Consider the following 13,766-nt stretch of genomic DNA (forward strand, 5'->3'; position numbering starts at 1 on the left):
TTTGGCATTCTCTATATACCTCAAATTTGGTACTTGTTCCCCCCAATTATCCCTGCCATGGCCTTTCAGCCGCAACAGTATGTTAACGTGGCCATAGCATGTTTAATCAGAAGGGCCTTTTTGGTGCCTTCCATATGACATTTTACCAACTCTGAATTGGGGATCATCTGCACAGCGGTATGTGCGACAGGATAGGGCTCCACCAAATACAACCATATCCTAGGTTATATCATAAGGTAGTAGCTGGAAAAAGGGATCCTTTAGATCCCTTTTCCCAGCTACTACCTTATGTAGCCCAAGGGATTGGACAGTAGTCTGCCCTTCTCTGCCGTTTTGTGGCTGCCTCACAGCCCGAATTTGCTGTATTTTTAGGCAAAATGCCTTGCTTTTAACTATTACCCTATGCCCTACTTTGAGGAGGCTTTTATGTAATGACAGGGATGCAGTTTCAATCCTAGAAAAGTCGGGCATATATTCTATTCCCTTGGAAAACCCAATGTCTGGGGCACATACCCACTATATAGAGGCGACCACCAGGTTGCTATCCAGCCCCATATCAGAGCACCAATGTTCTGTCGCAAGGGGCAGCTGTGACACTGAACTATCCAAGATGGTTGTACAGCACCACCACTTTGGGATGCTGGTGATGCTGAGGTGGTGTGAGGAACGGAATTTGGTGTACATTTGGAAGGCCCTATTCACCACACTGCTATCTTCTTGCAACTCTCCCACCCTTGAGTTGCCCAGGATTTGAATCAGTCTATACAAACAGTTAAAACACCTGCATTAGCTCCGTTTCTATACCCCTGCCTTCTCCGCGCAGTAAGGTGCACGAACGACAATGTTTTAATATTTTTTAAACCTTTTTTGTTAAAAACGGTTTATTGCTGTTCCTGTATTCTGTTTTGTAAGACGCATGCGCAATGATGCTATGCATATTTTAATTCTAATTCTTTATTTTAAACTTGTTATGTTCTAAGTGGCTAATGCCGTATTTTGTTCCAATTTTTTTTTTTTTTTTTTAAATCTGTTTGAAAAGCTATTTTTATTTTCATTCTACCTTTATAAATACGTTGAAGGCACTCGCAGGTTATTAAAACGTTTTTTGTAAATGTTCTTTAATGCCATTTTTATGTGAATTTTTCTCTTGAATCAGTAAAATTGTTGGCATGACATCCACTTTATATTTTTAATTAAATATACGTTGAAACTGAATATACATAAAAAATTTTTATCGTAGGTCTAGAGATTTATTATTGGTTTTTCCTTTGAAATTTTTCAACTTAAGTTATGGTATGCATTAGAAAAAAGATATAGATTTCTTAGTTTATAAATATCAGATTTAGTAATATCAATGTTATGTAATAAAGTAAAAGCATTTACATTTGATTAGCAACATTTGTATATCATCAGATACTATGTATCAGCTATATATGTTTCTTTTTTTTTGTTAAGTTACAGCAATATACTGAAAAATGTTTAAGAATCTATAAATTTAAAAATTTTGAATTTTATAAAAAATTTAATATTTAAAAAACTTGAGATCTAATACAACTTACTAAAATTCTGAAATAATTACAATGCATAATTTTTTATATAGGGAAAGTTCCTTAGTAATCCTTTCAAGTCAGTGGTCCAAAATAAATATATCTATGAAAAGAACAATGGCAAAAATGTTAATTTATGGCAGCCATATTCTAGGTCCTCGTATCAAAGGAAGTGCACGTACGTGTGCTGCTTTAATAATGGCCATTTACGATCCTTGGAATGAACCAATATTAAAGAAAGCACTTTCTGACGATAATTTTCTTGAGGAGTTAGCTTGTAAGTATATTATTTTTTATTACATATAAGTAAATGGCTTGAGCTCATTCATCTTGAAAACTTGTACTATTTTTTAAATTTATTTTGAAATTATTATTATTATTATTATTATTATAAAAAGAATTCCTTTTGCATATACATGTTAACTCTAGGGGAAAAATTATTGTTTAGGCCAAGGTTAAATGTCAGTTTAAGTTTTATAGTTTAAATCCACGATACTCAACCTGCGGCCTCGCTGAGCTTTTGTGAGGGCCCGGATATGATCCGCAAATAATGCTGTCAAAATATAAATTTTGAAATTTTTGTGCCAAAAAATAGATTCGGTCACATCGCCCACACTGCTAAGTCCCTTTTATCCTTTCTGTAAAAAAATGTGCTCATATTTTACGTTGTTCACATCAACGTATCTGCGTGAAACGTCATACTCAAAAATGAAGTATGCAAGAACATGGTGTGAATAGGCTTACTGATTCACATCTGGATGCAGTTTTACGAGTAGCATGCAGCAGTTACAAGCCTAATTTAAATGAAATTGTGAAAAATATTCACAATATCAACAGTCACACTAAATTTCTAGGGTGAGTGAGAAATTATATGTTTTTTATTATAATCGTTATGTTGCGGCCTGTGTGTAATAGCTATCATGTGTATGTGGCCCCAGAAAAAAAAAGGTTGAGTAACACTGGTTTAAATGTTTCTAAAAATTTCATCTTAAAAATTTAAGAAATTTCCTATTGTACTGCAGATTTTAAAATTTTGGCTCTAGTTGAATATTTAAGATGTAGCACTAAACTAAAATTTTTTAAAATGCAAATGATCTAAATAACTACTTACTTAAATATTTTATTATTATAATATATTAATTATCATAGTTATTATTTTAATTAAATTTAATTTTTGGTAAAGATTTTTCAATTCAAATTTTAATCAATCAATCAAATTTATATTAATGCATTAGGGAATTTTTCCTGTTACGGGGGGGGGGGGTTTATATAATAATCTTTACATATTTTTATTAATTAATCTATCAGCAAAACTTAAGTTACTTGTTAATATCTTTTTAATATTACATTTCTTTAAATACTTTCATTGAATTAGCAAAATGTAAATTAATCATTAACCAAACATAATATTTAAATCATTATAAAATTTGCTCAGGAAAGAATAACAACTTAAAAACACTAAACCATATTTTGTCTTGACTGATATTTAGAACAGTTACAAACATATTGCACACCAGCAAGAAAGGTGACACATCTCAAGAAATGGCAATTTTGAGGTTATGTCGTTGAAAAATACGTATGAAGTGCCTCCAACATTTATAACAAGTATCACATCTCTATCTCACAAAATAACAAAGTTATTAGAAAAGCAAAAAAAGTGACATAACTCAAAGACCTCATATATATTTAACTGATAACACCTCACATTCGACAAGAGCAGAGCTACAGATCCATAATTACTATACTATAGAATATAATAGGATTTACTGCCATAAATACTTACCTGAAATTTAAAAGCAGCTTATACTATAAGTTTTATAGTATTCTTTAAGTAGATTTTTCTCAAATACTGCATTTTTGAGTTGTGTCACCTTTCTTGCCGGCATGTGACATGAAAAACTAATATCTGTTTACCACACTGATATATACATGTATCCAATCTCAGTAACTTTTTGTTATTTGCTAGATAGAATCTAATTATTTGAACAAATTTATTAGAATTATTTATTAATCTTGAATGATTTGAAAATACATATACTATAATTACTTTCCTTTCATCTATTAGTTACCTTGATACCATGTATGGTAACTTGACTCATTCAAACACTTGTTTTTCTTGTGTTATCATATTATTAACCACATTATCCATCTAATTTAAATATCCAAATATCCAGTTCTTAACTGACAATGAAAATATAATTGGTGATATACCATATACAGGGTGGGCCAGCGAAAATGAAACGGCAGAGTGTTCGTGTTCGTCCAAGCAAAGCGCTCGGACAGGTCGATTTTACTCTCGAGGGGACATTTTTTGCAATAAAGTTTTTGCGATTCTGAATATTAACTAAAACAAACATTTTTTTCGAAATAAATGTTTGTTTAGTTAATACAAAATAAATGAGTTTTTAAAATTTTTTGTTGTCTGTTGTATTCAGAATCGCAAAAACTTTATTGCAAAAGATGTCTCCTCGAGAGTAAAATCGACCTGTCCGAGCGCTTTGCTTGGACGAACACGAACACTCTGCCGTTTCGTTTTCGCTGGCCCACCCTGTATAGCCAACATAATGAAAAATTTTTACACCAATAATTTTAATAATTAGCCTTTTGCTTAGCCAATATTTCTAGCTTGTCTTATAGACAAGTTGTAATTTGTGAGCCTTTAACCCAAATTTTAAGTCATAGGTTACACTTAAAGTTAAAACTTTCAATCCTGTGACAACACAGTTAACACAGAAATTTCTAATGAGATGACTCATAAACTGAACACTATAATGTTTATTATGTGTTGAATAAACAAATGTTAAATTGTTCATTTTATGTTGAAGGAAAGGTATACAGCATATGCAGCAATGTAGACAATTAATCTGACATATAATCACTTATGGCACTTTAAGGAAGACACTCTTAATTTCTGAGGTGGAAGAATACCAGTATATATGTCATTAAAAATGAAAGAGGAAATTACATCTCTTATCCTTCTGCTGTATTGATTACCTGAGGTTCTAGCATGGATAAACCTTCTATATACCCATACTATTTCTCTCAAAATAAACGAATTCTTCAAATTAAAATGCATTTCTTGTTCTCCATTTGAAAGCATCTGTTTAAAAATCAGTGACTTAATTCTTAATTTTATATATATAACATTTGCTGGTAACATATATATATATATATATATATTCGGTAGACAGTGATATATATTATATGTTACCGGCAAAACCCAATTTTACGCCAAACTAGTTTTGCCTAGGCCAAACTGGTTTAGAATTATTATTCAAGTATATTAATGGTTAAAATAAAATTAAAAGACAATCAATTAGATGAACAATATTTATTCAAACATAGTCTGCTTAATAATTATGGTAATTTATTAGAATAGGTTAGGTTAGGTTAGAATGCACGTCTCTATGGTTCCATGTCTTCTGATTGCTGGACTTGGAGACGAACCACCACCTTTGATACCTAGGAGTAACATTAACTCCATTTTTTATAATTAAGTAGACTATGTTTGAATAAATATTGTTCATCTAATTGATTGCCTTTTAATTTTATTTTAACCATTAATATACTTGAATAATAATTCTAAACTAGTTTGGTGTAAAATCGGGTTTTGCCAGCAACATATATATACATACACAGGAGGATCATATAACGAATATCTGATCCCAACAATTAATTAAAATACAATAATTCAAAAACAGTTTAAATAAAGAAATGTAAAAATGTCCACATAATTACACATAAATAAAGTGATAGCTTCAACATAAAAAGCTTTTAAAGTATACAATTATATACATATTAATGCAAGTTTAATTTTGTAAACTAATTCTGTTTTTCTTTTTTACGTTTATTTATTAATTGCTTTTGAATATTGGTAGTATTTTTTAGCATTTTTGAAATTTATTGTTTTTAAAGTTTTTGAAACATATTTACTGTGTGTATATACTGCAGTTTTTTTTTTTTTTTTTTGAAGATATTAAGCAAATATTAGGGTAGGGCAGGGGTGGCCAACATACAGCTCACGGGCCAGATCCAGCTCCGCGTAATGGGTTTATGCGCCTCGCAATTAATTTTTCAATATTAGCTACTTAACTTCCAATAATTGTCGAATGGATGATTCATGATACTTCTTCATTTTTTAAAAAAATTCCATTGTAGAGATTTACAACTTTTGTATTCGTCTGTTATAAATTTACATACACTATTTGAAGAACAAAAGACCCCACACTCACTGAAACTCATCTGCCATTCCACCATGTCACTCTGTTTATGCTGACGTGTGACGCACAGCGCTGCCTGCCTGTCGACCTTTTTTTTTTCTTTGCTTGTATGTTTCCTTCGCGCATTGTAAAATGACATTGCGCATGCGTCAGGAACTTCTGTTCAAACAAACCTGACCTGCCGCTCAGGTCAGCGTATTTGTATTTAACATGATTTAATTTTAATATTTCATTCAGCCCGTGAAAAAATTTTTCTTTCCAATTTGGCCCAGGGGCAAAAACTGTTGGCCACCTTTGGGCTAGGGCCTATACTCAAAATAACTTAAATACATGCTTTAATTTTAAAGCAATTTATTGTTATTGATATTTATATTTACAATACGCAGCAATTATAAGTAGCAGTGTCTCTGTTCCTTTATGATGAGCAATTGTTGATTATTGTCACTTAACTCCTCACTATTATCATCATTATTTGGAGGAGATTTGTACCACTGGCCATCATCTTCATATTGCATTAGATACTAATGTTATTTTAAAACTTTTGGACACCTTTTATAGAAGTAGTGACAGCCATACAGACACAACTTACTCTCACATTTGATTCAATGATGCTATCTTTAAGCATCTACTAGGTGTTCTTTTCAAAGAATTTTACCTCCATTTATGATAAAGCCACTGCAGATGTGTTTTAAAAGAGTGGCTGGTTGATACATTAAGAGGTTGCAACATATCAGTCATTCCTACTGGTATTATCACTGTGTCACATTTTTCTCCATCAATTCCCTCTTCACACTTGTAAATGCCCTCAGAAACTGTCAGTTATTGACATAAATTGCCAGTGTGAAAACTGCACCTAGTCGTTGAAAACCAAATTGATCATAACCAGTCCTGAGGAGTTGTTCCATCATCCAGCCATTTTCCATTGTCAGTATCAAAATTCCCTCTGGTAAGTTTTTGTTTGGATGTGTTTTTGTTTAAAGATTGCATGCTGTTATGGTAGCCATCACTGCTAATGGGAAGGTTATTTCCATTAGTGGTCATGGGAGCATAACAGTAGAAGGTGCTTCTTTACGTCTGCTGTTTACACTTACATAGTGTTTTTGCCTACCTTGTTCACAGTGCTTTTCCTAGGAATCAGTCAAAAAATGACCCTCCCCACAATTTTTACATTTTTGTACTTACGACACCTTGATACATTGATAAATGCAAAAAAAATTTGTGTGTAATATCTGTATGTATGAATGTTAGTGTGTGTGGCACAGTTTTATTTACACTGTTTGAAGCTTAATATCTTCTATGCTTTTTGTTGAAAATTTCTGAAATTTTGCAGAGAGGTTTGTTTATTAGAGGAATTGATGCTATTAAATTTTGGTGGTTAAAGGTCAAGGGGATGGGGGAGATAATGGGGGTCATGTATCTCCAGTAGGGTCGGACTTAATGATTTTACTTGTTATTAGCATTTACAATTTTTTTTTTTATAAAACTCATCCCTACCCTGAAAATTAAGCTTTTTGCCGTTTTATAATAGTTAAAAATATGAAAAGTTTTTTAATAAAATATAACAACAGATGGTGCACCAAAATTGTTGCCAAGAAAGTTGAGCAAATTGTTGCTGGTTTGTTTAATTTGAAGATAGAAACATCATATAATAGAGTGACTGACATATATAATCATATATATACGTAAAAGTAAATAAATTATTACTGAAAATATTTGGATACTTTAACTGTTAAATTACAGACTAAGACAAATGTAGAGGGAGTTTAGGAATATCAATTCAAGCAAATAGTTTACTTACGTGATCTAAGATGGTGTCTAAAAGTCTATGATTTTCAATGAAACAACACAAAGAAGTATCACTTAAAATGTGTATTTTCTTTCTCTGTTTGGGAATATACGAGGGTTATCCCAAAAGTAGTAGTCCCAGCTTATAGTCCTGATCTGAGCCCACCTGACTTTGATTTCTTCCCCAAGCTGAAGGAACCCCTTCAGGGGGTGCATTTTTCAACACTGGAAGAGCTCCGAAGAGAAGTGACCCGACAGATTCGGATGCTCAATAAGAAGGGGACACTGAACAGAATCCAAGCACTTCTGCACCACTGGCAAGCATGCATTGACAAGGGAGGGGATTATTTTGAAGGCCTGTAATCACTTGTATCTTCTTCAATAAATATTTTTTGAGTTAGAGCTAACTGTGCATTACTTTTGGGACAACCCTCGTATATGTATGAATGTATATTTTATTTTGAGATTATTTTAATGAATGTATGTATGCATTGTGAATCAGTGAGCACTTTCTTATTTCAGCCTGCCTAAGCTGGAAAGTTTATAAACTTTTATGCAGTTTTGGGTATTACAGGTTTTACTTTATGATGATAATAGTATACAGATAATTATAACAATTTGATTTTCAGTATTAAATAATTTTTTTCATTTTCAATATTTATCGTATTAATATGATTATGATGTAATTAAAAAAAAAAATAGACATAAAATTTAGAATGAAGATTTTCGTTCTCTGTAGAGATTAATTTTTTTGTTTTGTATATTATATAAGGCAATCTAAGGATCACATAAGAAAGCATATGGTGGATTTTATTTTGTATATGAAAGTCAGAATTTCAGGAAATGGTTGGTTCTCAAATTCCAAAAATTCTGATTATATAAAAAATTCATCAGATAAGGTAAAACTGTTGTTTTGATCCCCATGATGTGGATTAAGATAATTATGTTTTAACCAGGATTGTAATTGCCCAATTTTTTTTTTTTTTTTTAATTTAAAGAATAAAGCACTTAATGTTGATTTAGAAACTCGAGTGAAGTTAAGTGTTTTGTATTTTAATTAACATGTTTGCTGCCAGTTGGCACAATTTTGCATCATATGACCTTCATTTCAGTATGCTGATGACATGATTTTGCATCACTAAAACACTAGAATTTATTACTATTTGAAATGTGAGAAATATTTTAATATTTTATTACTTAGTTTTTTTTTTTTTTTTTTTACTTTCTGAATAAAATACTTATGTGAATAGTTTTTCATTATTTATGTCTTCAGCTAGGTGCCAATGACTCAATTTTACATTGCCATGTAAAATTCCTAAAGCTTAGTTGAAATGAAAAAGTTTTTTTATTCTTATTCTGTATAAAATAGTGATATATTTTATGAATTGGCATATTTGGTGCAAATTTCCCTTATAATGGGTGGCAGTGAGTGTGTTGATATATATTTTAATCCAATGATTAATGAAAATAAAATAAATCAATAAAGCACTTATGATTTGATTAATAGAATAACTATATTAATTAATATAACTTTAATGAAATTATATAAAGATTTAATTTAGTACTATTAATCTAAAGAAATTATATATGAAAATAAATGAAAATTAAGTTATGAAAAACTCCTTTGAAAATTGACAATGTGTTTGGTATGTACAGTGAAGAAAAGAAACATATTTAACTTTTAATGTAAATATTGTTAGAAGAGTTATAAAATACATTATCTATATATATAAAAACGAATGTATGCTGTCTGTGTGTGTGTGTGTGCATGTGTGTGTTTGTCCTTCATGCATTACCACACCATTTATCCGATTGCCATGAAACTTCGGGAAGTTGTTTAATATACTCCCGCAAAGGTTTCTGGCATATGTGAAGACCACCATTTCCCCCTTTCAAAAATATATTTATATATGGATTAAGGCTTTTATGTCCAACAGATGGCGCTAACTTCTGACAACCTAAGTTTGCTTTTCTGTGAGAATGGACTAAAGCAGATCATTTTCTATCTATATAAATAAAATATAAGTGTTTCATTTGTTCCTACTGATTCCTTTGAAATTTTGACACAATGTTGCATTCGAATACGCACGTGTTTTTATATAATATACATGTTGAAATTCCCCCCACTGGGGGAGATGGACAGGATTAAGGCTTACAGTGAAGAACTTGGCTTCTATTATACTATTTTAGTTGCGATTTTTTGCGTTTTAATAGGTTACGTCAACAGAATATACCTAAAAAGGGATTTTTCGATATTCCCTTGCGGGGGAGAGGGACAGGATTAAAGCTTACTGTGAAGAACTCGGCTTTTATTATACTATTTTAGATGCATTTTTGATTGCGTTTTAATAGGGTACATCAAGAGAATGTACACTAAGAAGGAATTTTTTGAAATTTCCCCCACGAGGGAAGTGTTATACATTTATAATAGATACATTTTGAGCCATAACAACGCGTGGCCGGGTCAGCTAGTATTAAATAAAAAGTTATTTATACAACTATTGTAAAATATATTTAAATAATTAAGTTATAAGAAAGCAGATCAATTATGATTTTTTTCTTTTTTGATGAAATGTTTCAGTTCTTATAACTTTGTTATAGAATATTAGTATTCTATTGAATATTAATAGTTAAATTATATTATAGAACTCTTTAAACCAGTGCTGTGGAGTTGGTAAAAAAACACTTGACTCCGACTCCCGGCAAAATTAAATACCAAGTCATTTTATGGGGGACAGAGGTGCTCATGGAGGAGTACTCTACTCTGAACTTTGAAAGGAGCCTGGGGCATTTACCCAAATACTTTTATAGTTAGTATTTTTAATATTTAACTTCCATTAATATTTATTTGTATAAAAAAATTAATTTTTAACAAATATTTAATACGTGGGAGCTTCAAAAAGTTCATGGAAAAAGTCCATAACTAAAAATTGTTTGGAAGGATTTTGATTTCAATGCACCTGAACATTCTTGTACCATCGTGTTATAACATGTTCAAACATGAACTCTTAAATGCAGGTAAGAACACAGCGCCACTAGTTGAAAGTCAGGCACCATTCAAGCAACATGTAATCCACCAAAATTGAGACCAGAACAAACAAAGTTTATGGTGAAACTTGGTTGGGAGAATAGATAAATCATTGATGCTCTGGAACAAGTTTATGGTGATAATGCGCCAAAGAAGTCAACAACCTACAAATGGATAAGTTGCTTCAGAAGTGGAAAAACCAAGGTTGAAGATGAGTCCTGCAGTGGCAGGCCAACAACATCAGTTTGTGAGGAAAACATTGATGCTGTTCGTGACTTGATTGAAAAGGATAGACGAATAACCACTGAATCGGTAGCAGATACACTCAACATCTCTGTGGGTTCTGCACATACAATTCTTGTGAAGAGTTTGGAACTAAGCAAGCTTTCCACTAGATGGGTCCCTAGGCTGTTGTGCCCAGATCAGCAGCAAATGAGGGCAGATCTTTCAATGGAAATTTTGAACAAGTAGGATGGGGACTCTGAAGCTTTTCTGTGAAGAATTGTGACAGAGAATGAAACATGGCTCTACCAGTACGATCCCGAGAACAAAATTCAATCAAAGCAGTGGCTGCCACAAGGTGGAAGTGGACCAGTCAAAGCAAAATCTGAACATTCAAGAGGAAAAGTCATGGCCACTGTCTTCTGGGATGCAAATGGGATTTTGCTAGTTGACTTCCTTGGGAACAAGAAGACAATTACATCTGCTTATTATGAAGACATTTTGAGAAAACTATCCAAAAGAATCTTGGAAAAACACCCTGGAAAGCTGCATCAATGTGTCCTTTTTCACCAAGACAATGCACTCGCTCACGGTGCTTGGCAAACAAGAGTTGTGCTACATGAATTTCAATGAGAAATCATCCGACACCCCCCTTACAGCCCTGATTTAGCCCCATCCGACTTCTTTTTGTTTCCAAAGTTGAAAAAATCATTGAAAGGAACCAATTTTCCATCAGTTGAAGATGTAAAAAGAGCTGCTCTGACATGGTTCAGATCACAAGACCCTCAGTTCTACTCAGACGGACTTAAAGACTGGTATCAACATTTGCAGAAGTGTATCAACCTTAATGGAGCATATGTTGAAAAATAAACATCATAACTGAAATCGTTTTTTTCATACTATCCTTTTTCTACAAACTTTTTGAAGCCCCCTTGTAAGAAGAAAAAGGAGGTAATAAAATTTTACATCTACATATATTTGACAGCATTTGCACTTCAATTTCACCCTTCCAGAAGAGTTAATCCAACTAAAAAGTTTGCGATCTAGCTAGTTACTTCAGTCCCTTGTTCAGAAAAGAAAAATATATACTCTGACCAATTAGTCTGGCTCATTCAGAAAAATAGAGTACTTATTTAGAGCAGGGATAATAAAAGAATGATTCAGAAATATTCTAATTCAATTGGGTCAAAATAATTTAACTACTAAACACAAATACTACAAAGAAAACTATTGATACATATTTAATAAATTAAATTGATGCATTTTGTATTCAAAATAAATGAATTATAACAAAATCCAAAAATATTTTAAAAAATTATTAAATATGTAATAAATTTTCTTTCCTTTAAATAAAAAAACTAAAGTAAATTTAAGATGCAAGAATCTGAGTCAATACATTTTTTCCAACTTCGACGCCTCTGGCCAGAAATTCCTCCCGACTCCGACTCCAACTCCACAGCCCTGCTTTAAACTAATTTTGCTGTTACAGTTTAATTTTTAGAAACTTTTTAATAGTTTTTATCAATTTATTAAGACTGTCAAAATTGTAAATATGGATATATAATTATATAAATCATAATTCATGTATATATAAAGTTTTACAATCTTTACAAACGTTTAAAATTTAACATTATAATATGACATTTTTAATTACAGTTTTTGAATTTTTGGCATCTGAACCAGATGAATTATTAGATGCTAGGATTGAATTAATGATCAAAGAAACAAATGAAGAAACAGCTTTAGGATTTTGCCAAAGGTGTTTGAAATATCTTGAAAGAATATCAACTAATGATACAATTCAAAGTGTATTTTATCCCCTTAAAGGATGTGAAATTTCAGAAATCATTGCAGAATTGAAAAGATTTTTCTTAATATGGTTAATACTTCTGCTTCACAGAAAAGAACAATTGTATAATATTGTAAAAGAAGTATGTATTGATTAATGTATTAATAGAATTTTATTGATTTAGTATATTTATAAATTTAATTAAATGATTTTAATTGAATCAATTAATTTATTTTCTTATTAAAACATTTGTGAAGTAGGCTTTTGCAAAATTTATAAATTTTAGAAGTTTTTTATTGAGTATTTTTTACTTTCAGCTCTTAAATATTTTAATTCAATTTTATGTGTCTTTTTTCATAGAATGTTAAATTTAATTGATTCAGAATAATCAGTTTAAAATTTTTATTTATAATTACAAATTGTTTAGTTTCAATTCCTCAAAAATAGTGGGTAGTGATAGTTTTGAAAATTATATAAAAATCTATTATTTTATGATTTAGTACAGTAAAATCTTAAGTAGTATTTCGTATAAATATACATTTAAAATTGATATAATTACTAGAAGTTTTCACAGGAAGAAAAATAAATCGGTTGTGATCAATGAAAACAAGTTTACATTAGTAATAAACAACAATCTGAAAGTAAATAAACACAGTTTTATTGTAAGATATAATATAATGGATGTTTTTGTATGTTTCAAAATAAGTTAAGATTTATTAATGGAATAATAGGTGGTGGTTGATAATAGTGGAGAACAAGGAAGTCATTGTAAAGAAAATTGTGGGGAGTCAAATGACTATCTTCAGATTTCGTGTCTGAATCAAATATACTTGAAAATTTTTTTTTACATGATACCTTTCATACTAAAAATTCCTGATATGAAAGATCAATATATGCATGGAATTGGAAAATCACTGAGTTAAGAAATTCAATATGGTGATTCTTGTAGATTTTTTTTTTTTTTTTTTACTTTTTCTGCCCTCTGGACACTAAGAGGACCTTTATTCAAGCTAATTTTGAGTTCAAGCAATGATTTTCAATCATTACAACTTTTCTCATTCTCTATTTTTTTCAACATATCATTATAACACACAAAATGCACTTTATAACATAGAAATTACAGATATGAACAGACTAAAGAACATGCCAGTTTTAGAATAAATTAGTAAATAATT

The 13,766-nt window shown here is 30.9% G+C and overlaps 1 protein-coding gene across 3 annotated transcripts in view; it reads left to right on the plus strand.

The window, feature by feature from the left end:
- The window catches only part of LOC136969194 (serine-rich adhesin for platelets-like), an 86,060-nt gene that overhangs the window by 55,445 nt on the left and 16,849 nt on the right, over positions 1-13,766 (plus strand). For all 3 annotated transcript variants that reach the window (XM_067263287.1, XM_067263289.1, XM_067263288.1), the window contains exons 3-4: positions 1,601-1,824; positions 12,459-12,733. In XM_067263287.1, the coding sequence (XP_067119388.1) occupies positions 1,601-1,824; positions 12,459-12,733 (499 nt within the window). The remainder of the gene's footprint in view (positions 1-1,600; positions 1,825-12,458; positions 12,734-13,766) is intronic.

This window comes from Centruroides vittatus, unplaced genomic scaffold (genome assembly GCF_030686945.1).
Source record: "Centruroides vittatus isolate TY-2023 unplaced genomic scaffold, ASM3068694v2 contig_1758, whole genome shotgun sequence".
In the NCBI taxonomy this organism is placed as follows: Eukaryota; Metazoa; Arthropoda; class Arachnida; order Scorpiones; family Buthidae; genus Centruroides; species Centruroides vittatus.